Genomic DNA, 22,663 nt, shown 5'->3' with positions numbered 1-22,663 from the left:
AAGTACCTGGTATACGTCCAAAATAAAGCCTCATGGGTGCGCCAGAAAAGCAGGCGATGCGTCCATTCCTTACTCTCAAGTGGGGCCATACGTGGATTCTTTTCCCACCGGGTAAGCAATGCATCAATTCTTTCTACGCAGAGAAGGGATGTGTCTATTTCCGGACAAGCAACCTCGGTCCGTGCCGTGATGGTGAAGACTGACACTCAGGGATGATGTGTGGAAAATCTGGATGCAAGGCAATGTGTTGATTCCTGCACCAGCGAGTCAGGCACTGCATTGATTTTTACAGCTGCAAGGCTGGTCCCTCATGTTTTTTTTTTTTTAAATATTTTAATTTTAATTTTTTTTAATGTTGCTTAGCTCCGGTGTGCGGATGTTCAGTCCGGTTTTGCCAGTTTCTCCTTCCAGGGGCCCGGGGACTAGTTGTGGCACCACTTGGCAAGCCAGGGGATCTCAGCAAGAGAGCACAGGTGCTGGCAGATGAAGTCTTTGGTGTCCCTGAGACTTCTTAACAGGAGGCAAGCTCATTCTAAGCCCTTGGAGAAACTTCACAAGCCGGATACACAGCAAAGTCCAGTCTTTGTCCTTGGACAGAAGAATCAACTGCAGGCCGACCCAGCAAAGCACACAGCAAAGGGGCAGTACTCCTCATCACAGCTCTTCAGCTTTTCTCCTTGGCAGAAGTTTCTCTTGATCCAGGAGTGTTCTAAAGTTTGTGGGGTCAGCAGTCCTATACTTATACTCATTTCTGCCTTTGAAGTAGGCAAGCTTTAAAGGAAAGTCTTTGTAGTACAAAAGACCATCGCTCTTCCTTGCCCTCCCCAGACACACTCTTAGGAAGTTGGATACTGTATTGTTTGAGGTCAGGCACAGCCCTCTCAAGTGCAGGTCCCAGCTCCTTCCTCCCACTCTAGCTCAGGAAGACTCATCAGGATATGCAGGACACACCTCAGCTCCCTTTGTGTCACTCTCTAGAGTGAATTCACAAACAGCCAAACTGTCAGTCTGACTCAGATGTGGATTCAGCAACCAAGCAAAGGCACAGAATGGTTAAGCAAGAAAATGCCCAATTTGTAAAAGTGGCATTTCAAACAAACAATCTAAAAACAACTTTGTCAAAACATGTATGGCAAACAAACTCCATATCTCTATCTGCTTTCCAATGGGAAACTGCACTTAAATATTTCAAGGCAATCCCCGTGTTAACCTATGGGAGAGATAGGCCTTACAATAGTGAAAACCGAATTTGGCAGTATTTCAGGACATGTAAAACATACCAGTACATGTCCTACCATCTTCTAAATACACTGAACCCTGCCCATGGAGCTGCCTTGGGCCTACCTTAGGGGTGACTTGCATGTATTAAAAGGGAAGGCTGAAGCCTGGTAACTGAGTGTACTTGCCAAGTCGCATTGGTAGTGCAAGACTGCTTACACAGACACTGCAATGGCAAGTCTGAGACATGTTTAGCGGGCTACCCATTTGGGTGGCACAATCAGTGCTGCAGGCCCACTAGTAGCATTTGATTTACAGCCCCTGAGCACCTCTAGTGCACTTTACCAGGGACATACTAGTAAATCAGAAATGCCATTGAGGGATAACCAATAAAAATCACAAATTAGACAGAGAGCATAATCACTTCAGCACTGGTTAGCAGTTTTAAAGTGCCCAGAGCCCTGTAGCCAACAAAAACAAGTTAGACAAAATAGGAGGAAGGAGACAAAAAGTTTGGGAATGACCCTGCAAAAAGGGCCAGGTCCAACAGCACCTGACATCAATTCTAGTCATTCCTGACCGGCATCATCTTGTCGGAGGTTTTTTTGCAATTCTTTGCTAGTATCAGACCACCAAAACACTTATCCTATAAGACTATCACGTCCTATCTTCCAAACTTAAAAAAGCCTTCACCTATATATATTTTTGCTTCATGACTCAACTAGTCAGCCATCTGTGCAGTGCTTAATTTGTAAATAAAAATGTGCCGGTGCTCAAAGCTCTCCTCTGAAACACACCATTGTTGCAGTTAAATTTGCGAGCACGGAATACCGAGGCAGAGTAACCCTAAAGACATCTCGGGCCTCTTTAATCTGGAAGGTCACAGAGTAACTGTAAATAGCTCACTCTCGCAGCTTTCTGCTTTCAAAGTTTGTGGCGTTTTTTTCGCTTTTCTCTTACTCAATCTTTCCCTTATGTGCCTTTTGCTACAAGGGCTTGCAGCAAATGCTTGGGCAGAAGAATAAGCCCCGGCTTACAAAAATAAGTGCCGGTGCGCAGCACTGGAAACAACAAGCACAAATTAAGCACTGCATCTGTGTACATACTATCCCACACATGGTCATATTACGAATGTGTCAAGATGGAACTATAAACCCTATGTTCTTCCTGGTTGCCATCTTGGAATGACTCAATATCTCGAGTAAATATATTTTCATCTATTATTTATATAGAGTATATTCCTTAATTTACCTTCAAAACATTTACCAAATATAGTCCCCTCGGGTTCGGTCTAATGTTTTGTATTCCGTGAAAAGAAAAAGTCAAATTTTCCTGGTGACTCACTTACATATGTTGAAAAATAGGGCTTCTCACTAAACCATTTCTGATTGCCCTGCAGTGCTTTTGAATCCCCAGGAAAATGTGACCTTTTCTTTTCATGGAATACAAAAAATTAAACCGAGCCAGAGGGGACGAGATCTGAAACTAATACTGAGACAACAAGAAGCACAGTGGATAGCCAGATTGAGGGCAATAGAGAGAGGTCTGACCACTGAAAATGTGTGTTTGATTAGACTGCCACTTGCGTAGGAAAATGCGTAAACAATCAGTCTTTCAATCATTTCATTGCTCAATAGATTAGTTCCTATTTCTCAAATGTTACTTTATCCAGATTTTTATGCGTACTCCTCCAGACATACTCAACTATTGACAAACCATTCTAATTTATTTCCCAGAGAATTGATCTTATTTCAGTCTTTGTACTACTTTGTGTGTGTGAGACATGATGCAGTTTTCTACTGGTGGCATAGTGCTTGTGGTAGGTGGATTTATTTTTAATTTTTATTTTGTACTCCTTTTGGGCACATATCTTTACAATTAGTGTTTTTGAGTTCTACGTAAACAAAAGCATAGTATAACCTTTGTACGGCCATTTCGGTCCTTTGTGCTGTAGGATACAGTACATATGTTGTATTACTGATTGTACATCGTGCTTAGTGTACAGGCAGTCTTGTTGCTAATTATGTGGATTCCATTAGTTCGGTTTGCAATTTATTTCAGAGATCAATTAATTTAATCTCCTTGAGTGCACTTTAATTCCTAATAGTTCCTTCTTGTATTTTCAGCAAATGGATTAGGCTGTAATTTCCCCACCTCAGCTTAGCTGTTACAAATGCATTTATGAAATATTCAGAATACCTATTGATATTTGCATTTGTGGTCTATCAAGTCTCTGTTCCTGAGACGGAATATCACAGTTTTTATTATTCCATAGTCACTATCGGGTACATGATGACGTCTTTAGATTGCGTCGATTTTATATATATTTCCACTTCACCCACGTCACTGCCTCTGCCCACAGTGAGCAAAAGGGCTGACTTCCTGTCTCCGTTTGTCTGCATATAGACAGTGATAATAGGCGTCCGCTAGGTTTATGTCAGGGATAGCAGCTGTTACCCTTAGCTAGCCCTTGGTACCTCTACAGTGCCCGTTCTGTGCCTGCTGTCAAGGTGTTTTCACAGTAGCTGCAGAAACAATAAGCATTTTAAAAAGTCAATAGGTCTGACTTTGGCTGGCTGGTGCAATGGGTACTTTTTTATTTTTATTGCGAGTATATAAAAAAAAATGTTGCCACCGTAAATTTGCAATAAAAATGTCAAATCTAAAACAAATTCACAGAATTAACTGTTTTGCTTGTGATTTTCTTTTTAAATAAAAGATCATTTAGTTGTGCCAAGTATTTTCTTTTCATTGTTTCTGAGGAAGACAATAACAAAAAAATTACCACCTAACAGAGCACTGCAATCACAGACCGCTACTAGGTTAGTCTCACTTAAACAGTCTATAATAGCAATTATAAAATAAGACAGAAAATAAATCCTCACGGAACTTTGCACCTTACGTGCAGCCAAAATCAATAGCCAGAATGTAAAGCTAATACAAAAAAATGAATAGAATAAAATAAAAAAGCACACTTTGAAACAGCTTTGTTGCTCAGGAGACGTGAGCTAGCGTCACGCTCAAAGTCCTTCAATAAGTCCAAGCAGGACAAGATCCCATACCAACACTGACTTAAAAGAGAAAGTGCAGAAGCATCAGAATTGTATTCACACCCCTGTGACATCTGCAACGGAACTAATTCCTTAGCCTGTCTCCGCATCTCAGATTTCCCAGGCCATCATTGACCCTGCATTAGATCGAGGCCTTTAAGGAGGTCATATTATACTTTTTTCCTACATTTCCAGCTCCCTCAGGCATGCCTTTCGACCCCATAAAACTGCAGAGGCCCAATGTCTGTTTACTACCAGGGGCAGCTCCATCCCTGATGTTGTATGCTCCCCGGGGACCCATTACAGGGCCCATACCAACTCTGGTGCAAATTTCTACTCTAGCCCTGAGATCCATACCAGTCCCATCTACACCACCACCAATAGTACTGGAAGAGGACCCGTTGTGATGCTGGTGTCAGACGTTGAGCCATCTTCAGCTCGTTACGTTAAAAAAGCGCAGCTGGTCATTATGCAACCTGACTCTAACCCAGTACCTCTGCCATGTAGCACATATCATCAGAGGCTCCATTATCTTTTTGGTTCTGATTCTGATCCTAGGCCAGAGTAGGGGGGAGTCGTAAGATGTTGATAATGGTGCTGGCGATGGCTTACTCCCCCCCTTCACTATATTCGTGAAGCATTATTCATTAGATAACAAAATTGCAGTTGCCTTGACACCCGACCTGAGATAGAACGAGACTCACCACTTGGGCCACAAACTGAAGAGAATACCTCCTTTGTGGTGGTGGTCAGCAGGGGCTAGATATGGTGCTACACTCCGTTGATATCAAAATAAATATCCTCACAGAGTTTTTACAGCTGTGGCCAACTACTTCTGATCCTTTGTTTCCCTTTAGCAAATGCCCTCCTTGGCAGTCCTCTGACTGAGGTTCAGTAGTAGTTCCAAAAGTGCCCTTTAAATGTGAGGGATAGCCCCCTGTACTTATACTCGTTTTGCGTAGCCTCCACAAAAGGGGAGAGGGGTTCCAACCAGCACTAACCGGTTCCAGGAATGTCCCCTCTCTCCTCCAGCACTGGCTCCAGACATCGGGGGAGGGTAAACTAGCCCTTTGTGTGAGGCCTGGGCACAGCCTTTACAAATGCAGGTGTGCCCTGCCTCTGCTTCTCCCAGCTCAGAAAGACCATTCTGCATGTAGATGCACTCTTGTGACACCTCCACCCTCCCTGTGTACATGCTGTCTGAAAAGTATGCACAAAGCCCAGCTGTCATTCTGCCTCAGATTGGGATTGGAGGCTAGCTGAAAAACACCAGTCATAGGCACATAGAAATGTTCACTTTCTAAAAGTGGCATTTATATTATGGTAATAAAAATCAACCTACACCCTTCTATCCATACCAAACATGCCCACGCAACACACCTCAGAGATCAGACAATACCGCTTAGACATATGTTAGAGCATTTCCATTACAATCCGATGCATGAGGCAGCACCGACAGTAGTGAGAAACTAAATAGGTTGTTTGCCACTACTAGGACATGTAGTAAATAAAGACATAATTCATACCTCTTACATACACAGCACCCTGCCCATCGGGCTAGCTAGGGTTTACCTTAGGGGTGACGTATGTAGGTAAAGGGTAGTTCCAGGCTTGGCAAGTAAATTTAGATGCCAGGCCCCTGTGGCAGTAAACTGTGCAGGAGCAGGCCTGAGGCTGGTTTGAAAGGCTACTTCTGTGGGTGGTGCAAGCTACGCTGCAGGCCCACTAGTAGCATTTAATTTACAGGCCCTGGGTATAGGGATACCACTGTACAAGGGACTTATAGCTAAATTAATGTGCCAGTCAGGTGTAAGCCAGTCGTACCAAGTTTAGAAGGGAGAGCACATGCACTTTAGCACTGATCAGCAGGTGTAAAGTGCTCAGAGTCTTAAAGCCAACAAAAGGAGGTCATAAACAATAGGAGAAGGAAGGCAAAATGTTTGGGGAGGACCCTGTAAAAAGGGCCAGATCCAAAATGTATTTTGAACCTCTGGCCTCTGAGTGCCTTTCTATGCAAGAAAAGATTCAAAATGCTTATGTTGGCTCAGTCCCTGTCTACTTTGGACCCGGGCAACTTGATGCCTTTTAGCCTGGAGAGCACGTATTTTTATATACCCATCCTGCAGTCCCACAGACATCCGTGGTTTAAGTTAGGCCAGAAGCATTTTCAGTTTTCTGTGCTTCCTTTCAGCTTCACCGGTGCCCCTCAGGTGTTCTCAAAACTGATGGTGGTGGTTGCAGCCCATTTTCAGAGGTCACAAATATCACTATTCCTGTACCTAGATGACTGGCTGTTGAAGGCAGGCTTGCCATAGTTAGTTGAGGATCACTTACTGATCACACCAAACCTCTTGAGATTGTTGGGGGTTCACTATCAAGAAGCCAAAGTTCTGCCAGACTCCTTTGCAGAGGCTTCTAATCATTGCCGTAACCCTGAATGCTGCAGAGTCCAGGGTTTTTCCTCTGGGCAACAAATCTAGGATGTTCGGGCCTCTATTCAGATGTTTCAGGCTCGATCATGGTGAGAGCAGCTCTGAGGCTTCTTGGCTTTTTGGCCTCCTACCTCCTCCTTGTTCACTATGCCATGTGGCACATGCATGGTGTTCAATGGAATTTGAAGTTTCAACTGGCCCAGCATCAAGGCAATCTGGGCGATGCCATCCAGACCTAGAAGGAAATGTCGCAAGGTTTGCAGTGTTGGCTGCTTGAATACATTTGATCCAGTGGCAGGCCCCACTCAGAGCAGACAGCAGAAACAGACATGTCCCGGCTGGGCTGGGGAGGCCACCTGGAACTCTGGTGTACGCAGTGGATTGGCTCCACATTGACCTGCTGTAATTGTGCCAGTCATCTGGCATTTAAGGCCTTCCTATCATCTATGTAGTAGAAGCTGGTGAAAGGTCTCCTGGGGAACACCACAGCTATGTGGTACTGCAACAAGCAAGCTGGAATGGAGCACAGGGTCCTGTATCAGGAGGCTCTGCAACTCTGGGATGGTTGGAGTTCCAGGGCATTTTTCTGATCACAAACCACCTAGAAGGGCCCCTGAATGCCAGAAAGAACTAACTCAGCAGTTGGCGTCTGGCAGTTCACAGGTGTTGCTTCATCCTGAGGTGGCTCAGGATGTCTTTTAATAGTGGGAAGAATCTTGGTTAGATCTTTTTGTCACTGTTATGAACATGCAGTGTTGAAAGTTTTGCACATTGGAGTTTCCGCAAGAACATTTGTTATGAGATGTATTTTGGCTGGAATGGAACCCAAGAATCTGGTACACATTCCTGCTGTGCTCTCTCCTGCCCAGAATCCTGAAAAATATCAGGTACGATCAGGCCTGAGTCATCCCAGTTGCTCTGTATTGGGCCAGGAGAGTGTGGTAGCAGGACCTCTTGGCCTTAGCATTTGTCCTCCAAACAGGCTGACGCTTTGTGAGGACCTACTGTCCCAGCAACAGTGCAGGGTCCTTCACCCGAATTTGTGCAATCTACACCTCCATGTGTAGAGATTAAGGAGTGGTAACTAACTGTGCTTGATCTGCCACCTCAAATGACGCATGCCGTAGTCTCCCCATGGTGCCCTTAAGCAAAATCTGTTTATGCCAGGCACTGAGATAAATTTGTGGCCTCCTTTGGCGTATGCCCTCTAAAAGCAAAGCTAGCAGATGTCCTTTTGTTTGTTTTATCTTTGGCCCACAGCGCCTTGAATGGGCCCTTTTAAAGGTTTTTTTGTCAGCCCGTTCAGCCCTTCTGCATTTGCTGGATCAACTATCCTTGTTTAAATAACCTGTGATAACTTTCTTTTTTTTTAAACCTTATTAGCAGTTTGTCAATAAAGGATACTGTTCAACGTACAAGTTAAATTGCAGAGCAAAACTCCATTCATTACGTGAACATCTCACATTAAGAACCCCTTCACTATGCCATTAGGCAGGGCTCCGCCCAGTGTGTCTCACTCAATTGCACCTCTCCAGTGCATCAAACCAATGTGAAGCAACAACCAAAGAACAAATGAACTGTACCCTCACCCACCTCCCCTTCTGCTCTTCTCAATGCCTAAAACTTCAGTCAGGTCAACTGAACATACTGCAAAGGGCTTGCCACCCTCCTCCAGCTGGCATGCACAGCGCAAGTTCAATGTTCATCCCCTGCAACCTTCTTACCATCATTATTTTTTGGTATTTGCCTTTAGGGGCTCCTCCCAGTGTGATGAGGTTTATTAAAGGTTTGACAAACATTTCCTTCCAAACCATTTATTACGCCACAGTGGGACCTCAACTTGATCTTGACTCTTCTCATGTGTATGCCCTCAAAGCTAATGCACAACTTATCACTGTTCTCTGGACTGTAAAGGCCATCTGCTTCATTGCGATTACATCAGCTCATTTTGATCACCTAAGTCAACATGCTGGATATCATATGTAATTTATCAACTGCATAGCTATCACTGGAAGAAACCAATTCAGTACACTTATGATCACATAATTTATATTGTCCCATTAACTCACTGTCGAGAAAAATGGAAGTTCAAAATTGCATCAAAATAACAGGGAAGTGGTAGCATTGAGCTTGACACAGTAATGTCCTAACTTGAATCCAAGGGGGAATAGGGTTGGAAACTTGAACAACTTGCAGCGAATGGAAAGTTGCCAATTCTAGGTTAATTGTAGGTCCCACCAGCTCATATAGTAGGACTACAGCATATATACAGCATCTAGTGTAACTAGTCCAGATGCCAGCTAATGTAAAGTAATGGAAGGAGGATAATTTTCTATTTTTTGTTGCCTTTCTCTAGTGTCACCAGCCGAGGCACAATGGTGGTTCTCCCAGATTAGTGATTCATTCTTGACATATAGTATGCATCCATAGCAAAATGGTGGTAATCCCTGACATATTGTAGTCATTCATGGCAACCACACATGATGCTGGCTTCTGGATTTTGGTAGTTATGACATACTGTGGGAATACATGGAATGAAGTGATCTATCAAGCCTAGCATAATACATTCTCTGGTGATACTTCTTGGGACATTGTAGGCAGGATGGCACCAAGATATGAAGGTAAGTACTTTTGAAAACATTAAGGCTCTACCAGGTTTTGAGAAGAAAGGCACTAGTGTAGATTAATATATGGAGCTTGCAAGTTGGTATTATGGCATATCCAACCCTTTCCAAAACCCAGATCAGATGAGTTTTGCAGGTGCCTGTTTTGGAGAGAAGGTTGAGCAAGACAAAACCTATTGCATTTGTAAATGATTGTTTCAGATTATGATAACAGTTAATGCGATAAAGTTCTAAATGCCGAAAAATACAATTACAACAAAATCAAAACATTACAGTGTAGAACACCATAACAAATGCAAGATATTGACTTTGGTAGTCCAAGTAAAGGATGACCAAGAGTAAATTCGGCGATATCAGATTGAAAAAGCAGACCCCAACCTTTAATACTTGTTTTGAGTACTGTGATTTGCAGAGAATAACAATTAGTATGACACCACGTAAGCTACTATACCTCCTATGTTGCTTCAATATGATAACGTTTTAGGTGCTACACTCTTAGTGGGAGGCTATTGTTTTATTATTGTTGTATTTTTTTATTTCTAGGCTTATTACATATTTTAATGTACTAAATAATTCATACTGTTGTGCATGACACATGGGTCAAATAAGTATGCCATTTTGTCCATTGACAGAAGAACCTTAATAAAATGATAGCTAACGTGTAATTATGCTTTGTTTTTATGTGATGCAAACTGTGTTTACCATATTTCCTCTTTCAGGAATGGAACTGTTTGAAGAGGCGCTACGCCGCTGGGAACAGGCACTGACCTTTCGCAACAGAAAAGCAGAAGATGAAGCAAGCTGTAGTTCTATTAAAATTGGTGCAGGAGATGCCATAGCAGAAGAAAGTGTGGAGGTGAGAACTTCTCTTTCTGTAAATGTGATTCAATATTTTTGAATATGTATAGCGTGGACATGACCCATGGGTGCAAGTGATTAAAATCAAACCTCTAATGGAGAAGCTTGCCAATACATGTCAAGCACAAAGCCACACACAATGAATTGTCTTATTTCACATTGAGAGTTAAGGGTACCAATAGTCAACCTTCAGAGAGCTGTTGACCTGGATGTAAAACAAAAGTTGTGTTAAGCAGATGGAATTAGATATTGCTAACACCCCAGTCTTGGTGTTTGCTTCAGCATTTGCTTATACAGTATTTATAGAATAAGAGGAAAATCCAATGACTTCAAACCTACTTTTCATTCATTGTGCCCTAAAGGAAAATCTTGATGTGAAAATATTGCTTGTGGATGCCTCTTGTTAACTATTCTCTCCTTCATGTAATTCTCCTTGTTAGACCTAGCATCTTTGGTGTGGGTTCCCCTTACCTTTGTTTACTTCTGACCTCCTGTTTTTCTGATTTCATTTTTGCTGGGTTTAGGATTCTCTGCACCTTACCACTGCTGACCGGTATTAAAGTGCAGGTTCTGTGTACTCTAAACATGGTAGTATTGACTTATCCACAATTGGCATATTTAATTTACTTGTAAGTCCCTAATAAAGTGTACTACATGTGCCCTGGGCCTGTAAATTAAATGCTATTTGTGGGCATGCAGCACTGATTCTGCCACCCAATACAGTAAGCCTTTGAACATGTCTCAGGCCTGCCACTGCACAGCCTTTGGGTACACAGCCTGCGGGTACAGTTTTAAACTGCCATTTTGATCTGACTGATGTACCCACTTGTCAGGCCCAAACCTTCTTTTCATTACATGTAAGTCACCACTATAAGGTAGACACTAGTTAGCCCCAGGGGCAGGGTGCAGTGTATTCAAAAAGTTGGACATGTGCTTTTAAGTTTAACATGTCCTAGTAGTGAAAAACTATTAAATTAGTTTTTCACTACCTCAAGGCCTATCTCTCCCATAGGTTAACATCGGGGTTCTCTTGAAGAAGCCTTTAAGTGTAACTTCCAATTGGGAAGAGATAGGAATGTGTAGCCTTGTGTCTATGGACTCGCAATTTAAAATCACAATTTTTTGTGAAGTCAGATTTTAAACTAAGTCTGAAAATTCAACTTTAAGAAAGTTGGCATTTTCTTGCATTTGACCAATCTGTGCCTATGCCTCTCTCTAAATACATGTCTGGGGTGGGTGAAAGCTGGGCTTTTGCGCATTTTCTAGACAGTCACACACAAAGGGAGCTGAAGTGTGACATTTGCGACCTGTTGGCTCATCGCCAGGTTTGTAGGAACAGTGACTTGTGATGCGTCTATACTGCCTTACCTCCCTGCTTCATTAGTGCCTATATAATATGTGCTTTGTTACCAGATGTGTTTATTGCCTCCTTCAAACTGCGTACATCCAGTTCTAGAACCAAATAAAGACATTTTGTGCAAAAATGTATATGGTCTTTTAAAGTGTACATAAGGATTGTGTGTTTGACCATGCCAAAAGCTGATGACGGACCAAATAATATTAAATAAATGGGTAAAGAAATAAAAATGTAAAAAAGAGGAAAGCACACGATTGAAAATACTTATATCGTCATCTTTATTATTGTTCAATGAGACAAGATTGGCTTTCCAGAGTCTCAGAAGTCGTCATGTGTGCCTTATTTGTTTAGTCCTTGAGGTATATGTCTATTTTTACAATTTTGCGACCACAGGGGATTTGACACAGGTGTCTGTGTTTTGGCACTCCGCTTATTTCATTGACCTTGACTACATTAAACAGTTTTAATGGGCTTTATGTCTTTCAACATTGAGAATGAATAAATTATAAACAATCCTAATGTTAAACTTTCATTAATTAAATGGGTATAAAAGCAGCCATAGCCATTTTATATAAATCGCTTGCAGTTGTTTCAGGACCTAATTCTTTCACTGTGTAGGTATACTATTTATTAGTTTAGCCAGGTGTGTTGCTCAAATTCTGGTCTGTTTACCATCAATCATTCGTAGATTAAGTAGGTTTCTTTGGCTACTCTTTAATTGCTCCTGCAACGGCATGTAATGGCAATCCACTGGGAATCTGCAAAATATTGTTTGGAGATGTGAAACCATAGTAATACGGACAATATTGTCCTAGAAAAGTATTGTTGGGTCCACGCCAACCCTTACTTTGAGAGTAGAAATTGGAATCTGTGACTTTGAGTAGATTGCCTGACTCTGTCCTCTATTGTATAGGTTTTCAAAAGCAAAATAATATTTACGTCCAAAACCATTCAGCTCAGCATTTGTTAGTAAGGGACGCTGGGCTATTTTAACATAGTCTATGTTGCACTTATCCATAGATACCTAGAGCCCTCACCCTAATAGTGTAGCAGCTTCATCAAAGGATTCTCCATCTAACACTGGGATGAGCACTCATAAGGATGTTAAGGGTCCAGTAGCATTCCATAGCATGTTAGTAGTATGTTGGGTAGCAATGAAACAAAATCAGGTGCTCAACTAGACTAGTTTATCTCCCTCCTGAGACATCTATTCTGTATTTGTTACTGGGTCATGGTATATCCACTTCAATACCATCAATCTAAAAACGCATGAGAAGGGCAAAGAAAAGTTTATTAACATCACCTTTCCTCATGAAGAGCTATTACTACATACTTTTCATGTCAAGAAGCCAAGACAAAATGTTTCAGTCTCTTTAAAAGTGTTGACACTCTCATCAGGACTAAACAATCATGTATATTTTTAGAGAATGCAAATACCTCCTGAAATTTTAACCCGTTATTTATTCTGTAAATAGGTGCCCATTTTTATGGTGCTCCAATCTAGAAGGCCCTAATAATTTGTGGTGTTGAAATGCATGCTTGTACAAGAACCTTGAGAACAGGTTTGATTCTTCTTAGTGCATCTGAATAACACAATATTTGTGTGTCCTGTTAATATGAAGCAATTGCACTTGCATTAATGAAGTTGCCAGCCATATACTGTGATAGAGGCTCCTGTGCTTGGGTGTGCTCATACTTGATGTGTAAGCATTCCACTTACAGAGGCCTTATAGCAGTAAAACCTGAACTAGACTAAGACCCTCATTACGACCCTTGCGGTCAGCGGTTATTTTGGTGGAATGTACTGCCTATAGCTAGCAGTACGTTCCACTATTTTATGACATTGGTGGTTTGGCTGAAGCCAAACCACAAATGTACCACATTGACTGCCACGGCGGTAACAGCCGCCGGGCTGCAGATATCAATCTCCAGCCCGGTGGCCGTCACTGTACTGGTGGCGGGATTATGACACCGCTGACCGCCATGGTTTTCGTGGCTCCCTTACCTCCACGAAAACCATGGAGGTAGGCTCTATCAGTGACAGGGAATACATTCCCTGTCACTGATAGAGGTCTTGCCCATCCCCACCCCTCTTCCTCTCCAAAACCCCCCCTACATTCACACCCCTTTCACACACACACCCATTCCCACATTCATCCACTCATGCATACATACATTCACACACACATCCGCACACACTTTCATACATACACGCACACACGCATTCACAGAATACAACATACACGCACTCACACCTCCATACATGCACACACATTCAACACGCAACACACCCGCATACATGCACGCACAAACATTAACACATCCCCACACACACAACACCCTCACCCCCTCCCCTGTCGGAGTACCCACTTACCTGTGTTTAAGGTCCTCCGGCAGGAGACTGGACGGGGCGCTGCTTCCCGCAACAGCGTCCGCCAGCAGAACTCCGCCAGGCAGTATTATGGATCATAATACGTCTGGCGGCGGTCTACTGGCGTGGCGCTGATGCTGGCAGCAGCACCACCTTACCGCCATCCACCGGCATGGCCACAGCCGGATTTCCACCATGCTTCTGGCGGAAATCCAGCTGTGGTCACAATACGGTGGACGCAGTGACGGTCTTTTGGCGGCCGCCGCAGCGGTACGCGGTTTTAACCGTCAATGACATAATGAGGGCCTAGAGCCTGTTCATGAGAACCTGAAGATGATGAACAGTGGGATGCACAGATTTATGTAATCGTTCTTAGTAATCTAGGTGATGAACTAAATAGATTTAAAATGTCAGTCTATTAATAACATATCAACTTTGTTCCACGGACTTAATGCACACAGGCTTACCGAGAGCCTACGCAAGGCCCATCATAAGGTGGATTCCTTATGTCAATCATATTTTATTTTATTAATGGTACTTATTTGAGAATAGCTCAGTGGGGTAGGTAATATTCTAGTTTAATTGGTAATATGATGTCCACAAAATGGCTAAGTCACATCATATTGATACATAAGTGGAGGGAAGTGAAATGGATGTTGATTTCACCTGATAGCACCAAACTAAAAGCAGTCTGCCACTCCATATTCCCATTTAGGCCATTATTTAGTTTGAGAAATGGAAAAATCCATCTTGGCTCTCTTTTTTAGGGTCTTTTTGTACCAACTTGTGATGTCTCTAATTGGAACATTTTGGCCAGTATGGTCTAATGAAAATTTGTCTTGTTTATGTTCTGTGTATGAGAATTCTGACTTCTCTTATTCGCTACTTAAGTGCTAAGATGGACCCATCCTTAGTGCAGACAGCTCCAACGGTTTTGAGGATGAGTCTGTCATCCTTAGCACTCAGAGGGGCAACAAGGACTGCACTGTATCTTTTGGACTACTTTTTCTTTCTTGTGTTGTTAAATATATAGTTGGGAGGGTGAGTAACTGTTCCAGATATTCTAAGTAGCCTTGGTGCTTTTTAAGTTAGTTGCTATCTTACTGTAATGGATCCCTTTTTGGAGTAACCCAGGTTTTCAAGGAAGAAAGATGCAAAGTCAGTACCATGGTTAGTATAGTTCGGGTTTTCTCGGCTAGAGCTTGAGAGAAAGAGGATTAATCTAGGGAAATCTTTAAGATTCCTCCCCTTCCACACTGTATGTTGTATTGAATATTTTGATTAAAAATTCCCATGGAACTGATCTCTTCAATGAAAGATAATTCAAGTCTGTGCTTTTGGCTTCCATTTAGATATGAGTCATTGGCGAAATTCAATAACAAAATATCCCAAACTCAACAAACTACTTTCTTTTATTTAAAGCCTTTTTTATTAAGCAATAAAACACAGAGTATGCATCAAAGTGTCTTAATGCAGACTTTCACATTAAAGAACATATAATGTTGAGAGCAGTTGGGTGTTTCATCCAATCCAAGCACAGCATACACACAGAACATCCTTAGAGTGTGCAGTGACTTGAGGATGTAAGCTCCATCTCATTGTACTATGATTGAACACCCACACCTGATTCCCTGTGATCATTAGCTAAGACCAAAATGTGCCTTCCATTGGCCACAAACATTCTCAGACTTACATGTGTACCGTAGATTTGTGTTCTTAACCATCTCAAAAGGTGTACACTAATCTGTATATATCCCTGAATTCATCTGGCTGCCCTACATACTAACACTGTCTCAGCACCCTACTGCCAGTATTAAAATCCTTAGAATTGCAGTCTTTTTTAGGTGGAAATAATTGCCCAAAATACCTGGGACCAATACATTAACTTGTGGTCATGAACAGTGCCTCAAAACGTCTGGATCTGAAGGCAGTGCCAGAGAGTGTTTTTGAAAGATTTCCTCTACCCCTTAAGCATAAACCATCATTCATCCTCCCAAATTTGGGAAGCCAGGTGCTTGTGTAAAAAACAAAAACAGATTTCTTCTTTGGGTACGATTTGTGATTCCTCACAATCTGAGTTGGGCAGTTGATCCAGGTCATCAAACCAATCTTTCTTGGTAAAAACTAACTTAGTAATCATATCAACAATCCCATCATTGGTAAAAGTTAATTACAAATATCAAAAGCAATATGTGAAATTGCCATGTTGTGCAGATCTGAGCACCTCCACTCATATTTAATCCAAACTTTGGGCCATACATTGTACACAATCAGTCCATTGTCATCATATATGAACCTATGTTTATTAGCTGCATTTTTGCTGTACTGTGAACTGGAATGCCTACTTAATATCTCAATGTGTTTACCTGCTTACCTTCTTTATCAATTGGGTGTTAACCAATTCTCACTTCCCATTAGCTGACCGAACAAATGAAGCAATTCCATATCACAAAGTGCCTGCCTCAAAGTTGAGAACTTTTAATTTCAGGTATATTTGCATGAAACATAACAGATGCCAGAGGACACTATAGGCACATTGTTTTGAAATTCACTGGTGCACTTCAACAGTACACCCAAAGTGTGACAGCCACAGCGCCTTCAAAATGTTTAATATTACGTCAGAAAAAGTTTGCAAGTGTAAGACAAAAGTGAAACTGAAGGTATTGTGTCTAAGGCCCACATGTTTTTGTGAGCTGGGGTCCTTTTAATTGTTTTTCAGTTTAACCATTAAACATAATGTTGACCCTGTTTACAGCTTAAAGAGTTTTGAAAGACCATACCCTTCTAAGAAGTTCCAGATTCTGCTTCTCTTTGCTGCAAAAGGGCCAGAGCAAGTAAAGAATCTGTATATAATGATAGAATTAACTGCACTGTAAAAGACAAAAGATAGATGTTGGTTTTAGCACCAGAATGAGTGCAGAATGAACTTCCTCACAACATTGTTTTATGCTGTGATACTCCCTACCTCTCTATACGAGGTTTTACTCACCTGTACCACAACAAATAGAGACCAGAGAATTGAGCCTTGCACTCAAGTATAGTAACACTAATTTAACATGTGAGTATTTACACTGAACACACCCTGGTCTTCTAAGAATTATGGCTTCTCTTTGGAAGGTTACAGTTTAACTTTATTAATCTTGCACTTTACACAGTCTGCCTGTTTGCTTTCAACTATTGTAACAAGTCCTTTATTGACATAATTTAAACTGCATGGAGTATGGTGATTGCATGACACTCGGTTTCTCCTCTTGGAAAATTTAATTCAAAAGGAGAATGAAGTGGATTATTTCTAACTCAGTCTATTAAGAGCTCCATAGTATGACAAATGTCTAAAACTTGTAGAAATCCAAGTTAGGAAAGTTCACGGTGGTAACTAGCTACTCCAGTGTCTATGGTTCCCTATTGGACCAAATATCTGCTAGCTCTTCCTTACACCATTCACTGAACCCTGAACTCGCAGACCCAACCTAGAGTTTGCAACCGTCTCACAATTAATGTTGTTGCATCAGCCATTCCTCCCTTCCTTTTGACTTTTTTGCCCATAGACTGCTATGCCTCACAGGTTGTTCATATGATATCCTGTAGCCATTTATGAGCCCATGGGCATTGTATGATTCAGTGGCAGCAGTACAAGCTGGATCACTGAGTTGTCGAAGCTGTTCCCAACAGCTAAGTCTGAGTACTCAGTATTCATTGGTTTATTTGCCTGTAGTGTTCAGGAAGTACGACCCACAACATACCCATCCTGTGTGGTAGCCTCCTCAGTTTTCACTTAACCTTTTTTTTTTTTTTTTTTTTTAAATCCATATTGTAGGACCTACAGAAATTTCCTGCTTGGCTATACTAATTGGGACTCTCTTTAAATAAGCAATGTGAGAAACTTGTGAACACCCTGGAAAGTAGAACTCATTTTTAATGGACATTGTTAGACTTGGCATGGTCTCCCCTAACTTTTTGCCTCTGCTTCCCAGGTTGTTTCTGTGTGCTGAACTCTGTTTTTGCAGTTTTGATTGCTCTGGACACTTTACCAATGCTGACCAGTGCTACAGTGCAAGTGTTCCCTGTGTAAATTGTATGTGCAATAATTGGCTTTCTATTATTGGCATATTTGATTTACTATTAAGTCCCTAGTAATGTGCACTAGAGGTTCGTAGGGCCTGTAAATCAAATGCTACTAGTGGGCCTGCAGCACTGGTTGTGCCACCCACATGAGTAGCCCTGTAAACTTGGCTCAGACCTGCCACTGCAGGGTCTGTGTGTGCAGTTTTAAACTGCCAATTCGACTTGGCAAGTGTACGCACTTGCCAGGCCTAAACCTTCCATTTTTGTACATGTAAGGCACCCCTAAGGTAGGCCCTAGGTAGCCCCATGGGCAAGGGTACAGTGTATGTTAAAGGTTGGACATGTACTGATGTGTGTTACATGTCCTAACAGTGAAATACTACTAAATTCAGTCTTCACTGTTGCAAGGCCTAACACAGGTTAACAAGGGGGTTGCCTTTAAATAACTTTAAAGTGCAGATTCCCTTTGAGAGCAGGTGGAAATATGGAGTTTAGGGTCTCTAAACTCACAATTTAAAAATACATCTTTTAGTGAAGTTTGTTTTTAGTTTGTGTGTTTGAAAAGCCACTTTTAGAAAGTAGGCATTTTCTTGCTTAAACCATTCTGTGAATCTGCCTGTTTGTGGATTCCCTGTCTGGGTCAGTTTGAAAGTTGCGCTGTTTGCGCCTCTCCTCCAGACAGTGACACAAAGAGAGCTGGGGTGTAGCCTGCATATCCTGATGAGCTGGCTGTGCTAGGAGGGGAGGGAGGAGCGATCACTCAAACCTGAAAGGGATGTGCCTGCCCTCACACAATGCAGTTTACAACCCCCTGGTGTGTGTCTGGGACCTGGCCTGGGCAAGGCAGGATCTTGTGAATAACAGTGACTTTATTTGAAGTAGGCCTACTTGCAGAAAGGGGTATAGGTATCGGACCCACCCCCCCCGAAAATTAGATTACTTCTGGAACCAAGAGGAGCCTCTGACCAGGAGAAGAGCCGGAGGAGGAGTACTGCCCCTTTGCATGTGACTGTGCTTTGCTGGGTTGGCCTGCAGTAGCTGCTTCTGCCTGAAAGAGGGCAAAGACTGACTTTTGTGTGACTTCCCACTGGTGAAGGATCTCCAAGGGCTTGAACTGAGCTTGCCTCCTGTTGTTGAAGTCTCAGGGACATCAAAGACTTCTCTCTGCCAGCACCTGGACTCTCTGCTGAGACTTCTGCCCTGCCAAGTGGTGCCCTAATCTGTCTCTGGGCCCTTGAAAGGTGAAGCTGGTGAAAAAGGACAGAATCCCATGCACAGACCGCTGTGCGGGGAAACCGTCAATGTACCATCCACAACACGGCTGACAAGCGATGCGCCGTCGGTCTTGTGGCTAAAATCAATGCTCCACCTGCATCGCAGCTGCAAGATCGATGCATCGTGGTTCGAGAAACGACATGCAACACCCACTAGAGGCTGCTGATAACGACGCAAGCCCCATGTAGCACGGTTTCCTGACACCGTGCAACCAGATTTCGAACGCAACATCGCTGGGCTTGCAAAATATACGCAAAGCCTGCCTGGACCAGAGGTGCTCATCTGGGAATTGACACATTGCTCTCTTGTGAGAGAGAGGAAATGACACACGCCGACCTGACCAGAGAAGGAACAACGCACGGTCTTGCTTGCGAATGAGAAATCGACGCATTGCTGACCTTTTTTGACACACGCTCATCCGTGCAGCTTTATTTTTGACGCTAACCAGGTACTTTGTGTAACAACAACGTTCTCACTGTTTTCTATGGATTAAGACTCTTATTCTATTTAAAATTCAAATCTTGACTTGTGTATGTTTAATTTTCTTTTTCTAACTGGTGCGGTGTCCATTGTGTAGTGTTTTCACTGTGTTACTGTATGTGTTGGTATAAATACTTTACACATTGCTTCTGAAGTTAAGCCTGCCTGTTCGTGCCAAGCTACCAAGGGGGTGAGCAGGGGTTAATGGAGGATGATTCTCCATTACCCTGACTAGAGTGAGGGTCCTAGCTTGGACAGGGTGGGCAACCTGGCTGCCAACCAGAGACCCCATTTGTAACAGACATAGTTGTTTGTGCCCTCCTTGATGGCTTGTAGTGCCAATGCAGTTGCAAAGCCTGCATCTGAGCTATCATGGGTCCTATCTTTCACACCTGTAAAATAAATTCATTCCCTTCCCACAACACCATTGAAATTGCACTTCCAACTTATAACCACACTGGAGCTGCCATAAAGGGAGGAGATACTGTATGTGTTGCAAATGGCCCTTTCTGCTGGGTTATACCCCAACCATTTTGCCTTACTATCACTATAGATCAGGGCACCCCCAAAAAGTAGTCCGGCATCGTTCATCCAAGTGGAAAACAATTGAAGGTCCAAAGTCACGTAGTTGGTGATGATAAAGTTTATGAAGAAATAGGTCCACAGCCCACATGTGTTTCGTCACATTGACTTTATCAAGGCTAATGTAGATTAGGTCGTCAAAAAAGACGTCCAGTAGTACAGGACACTATACATGTTCGCAATTGATGTGTAGAGCGGTATTTAATCCATCTGGGGCAGATGAAATCCGTAGAGACAATGATACGATCTGAACCAACGCTTCGGAGCACGGTTAACTCCACAATAAGGCTTACCATGGCCATTTTTCCCATACATATACTTTGAAATCATAATTGACTACATTGGTTTGTCTCTACGGATTTCATCTGCCCCAGATGGCTTAAATACCGATCTACACATCAATTGCGAACACCTAGTGTCCTGTACTACTGGACGTCTTTTTTGATGACCTAATCTACATTAGCCTTGATAAAGTCAATGTGACGAAATGCGTGTCGGCTGTAAGCTGTGTATTGGACCTATTCCTTCTTGATAAGAATAAACTTTATCATCACCAACTACCTGACTTTGGACCTTCAATTATTTTCCACTTGGATGAAATATGCCGGACTACTTTTTGGTGTGCCCTGATCTGTATTGATAATTATCATTACTGACTATTTTAGTCAGCAATCTTTACACCCTTTGTGGTTGGGTGTTGCAGCAGGTTGGCACCCAGCAACACATGATCTTTCCCAGAACACTGTATACACATTTGATTGGATGTACAAGCTTATGGCATCTACCACCTCTTGTTTGTTGTATTATATTTTGCCTTACTACTCCCTTTTCTGCGGAATTTGTTTTTGTTGGCTTTAGGACTCTGTGCACTTCACCACTGCTAACCAGTGCTAAAGTGATGGTGCTCTCTCCTTTAAACATGGTAGAATTGGCTTGTACCTAAATGGCATATTTAATTTACTTCTCAGTCCCTTGTAAAGTTCATTATGTGTGCCCAGGGGCTGTAAATTAAATGATATTAGTGTGCCTGCATCACTGATTCACCCATCCACTTAAGTAGCCCTTTAAACATCTATCAGGCCTGCCACTACAGAGCTTATGTGTGTAGTTTTAAATTGCCATGTCGACCTGGTACAATAAATCTTTTGCTAGGCCCAAAACTTCCTTTTTAATACCTATAGATTACCCACAGGGCATGGTGCGGTTTAATTTAAAAGTAGAACATGCACTTTCAAGTTTTACATTTGCTAGTAGTGAAAGACTCTTAAATTAGTTTTTCACTACTGCAAGCCCTATATATCCCATTAGTTAATAATGGAGTTGCCTTATTACATTTTATAAGTGTAATTTCCGAATGGGAGGAGATGATTGGTTCATGTTTGGGGTCTCTAGAATCCTAATTGGAAATCCTAACTTACGATGAAGTAGGAAAATGACGCTTCTAGAAACTTGGTATTTTCTTGTCTTAGCCGTTTGGTGCCTGCGGCCTGTCTCTGGTCACATGACTGGGCCATCACTGGCAGGATGGGAAGGGTGGGAAGGAGGAGCCAGTGAGGTCAACCTCACTTCCATCTGAATATTCAGTATCCTGTCTTCACACAAAGGACTTGACCCTGCATTGTCACTTCGGCAGCTCAGAGCCAGGGCAGGGGAGACAGGAACATTCTATGCACTTCAAAGACACTGTCTAGAGCCGTCTCCCACCTTCTAGAACCAGGGCACCCGTGTATAAAAGAAGGATCTCAGATGCCAACTCTACTTTATACTTCTGGACCTGTGGATACTCTGCCAGGAAGAAGGACTCGTGCTGCTACAAGAACTGCTGCTCTGCTGGACTGCTACTTTGAAGGAGCTGCTGCCTTGCTGTGCTGACCTGCTGCCCTCTTGCCTTGGGAGGAAGTACTCAAAGGGCTAGTCTGCTGGTCTCTTGATGTGAGCCCAAGGGACAAAACAGGATCGCCAACAGCTCCTGGACCAGCCTTCAATGAGTTCCTGCCCCCAAGAGGTTCTTCTTGGCTCCTAAACACCTGGTGTGGCTCGTCAGCTCTCAAATTCAAGCTTTTAGGCTCTGCTGTCACGTATAGGCGCATTTGCACCGGAATCCACACCGCTCACATGGAAATTCAGCATGAGTCAGAGCCATGTTACTCAGGGGTCTAGGAGGGAAGGAATAGGGTTTTACACTTTGGGATTTGTTGATGTTCTTCCGTTGTGCGTTTTAAAAGAATATGGCAATTCCCATTGTTAATTGGGCCAAGATTCCTGTGTTCCTCTTAGCTGCAGCCTATGAGTGGTCCACAGTACTACTGTTAGAAATGGGGTCTTTGGTTGGCAGCCAGGTTACCCCCTGT

At 42.6% G+C, this 22,663-nt stretch overlaps 1 protein-coding gene across 2 annotated transcripts in view; it reads left to right on the top strand.

Annotated features, from left to right (window-relative positions):
• Nucleotides 1-22,663, top strand: part of MIGA1 (mitoguardin 1) — a 457,181-nt gene that overhangs the window by 100,691 nt on the left and 333,827 nt on the right. For both annotated transcript variants that reach the window (XM_069232246.1, XM_069232247.1), the window contains exon 6: nt 10,044-10,180. In XM_069232246.1, coding sequence (XP_069088347.1) covers nt 10,044-10,180 — 137 coding nt within the window. The remainder of the gene's footprint in view (nt 1-10,043; nt 10,181-22,663) is intronic.

The sequence above is a fragment of the Pleurodeles waltl genome, chromosome 4_2 (assembly GCF_031143425.1).
Source record: "Pleurodeles waltl isolate 20211129_DDA chromosome 4_2, aPleWal1.hap1.20221129, whole genome shotgun sequence".
Lineage (NCBI taxonomy): Eukaryota > Metazoa > Chordata > Amphibia > Caudata > Salamandridae > Pleurodeles > Pleurodeles waltl.
This window is presented reverse-complemented; position numbering and strand designations above follow the sequence as displayed.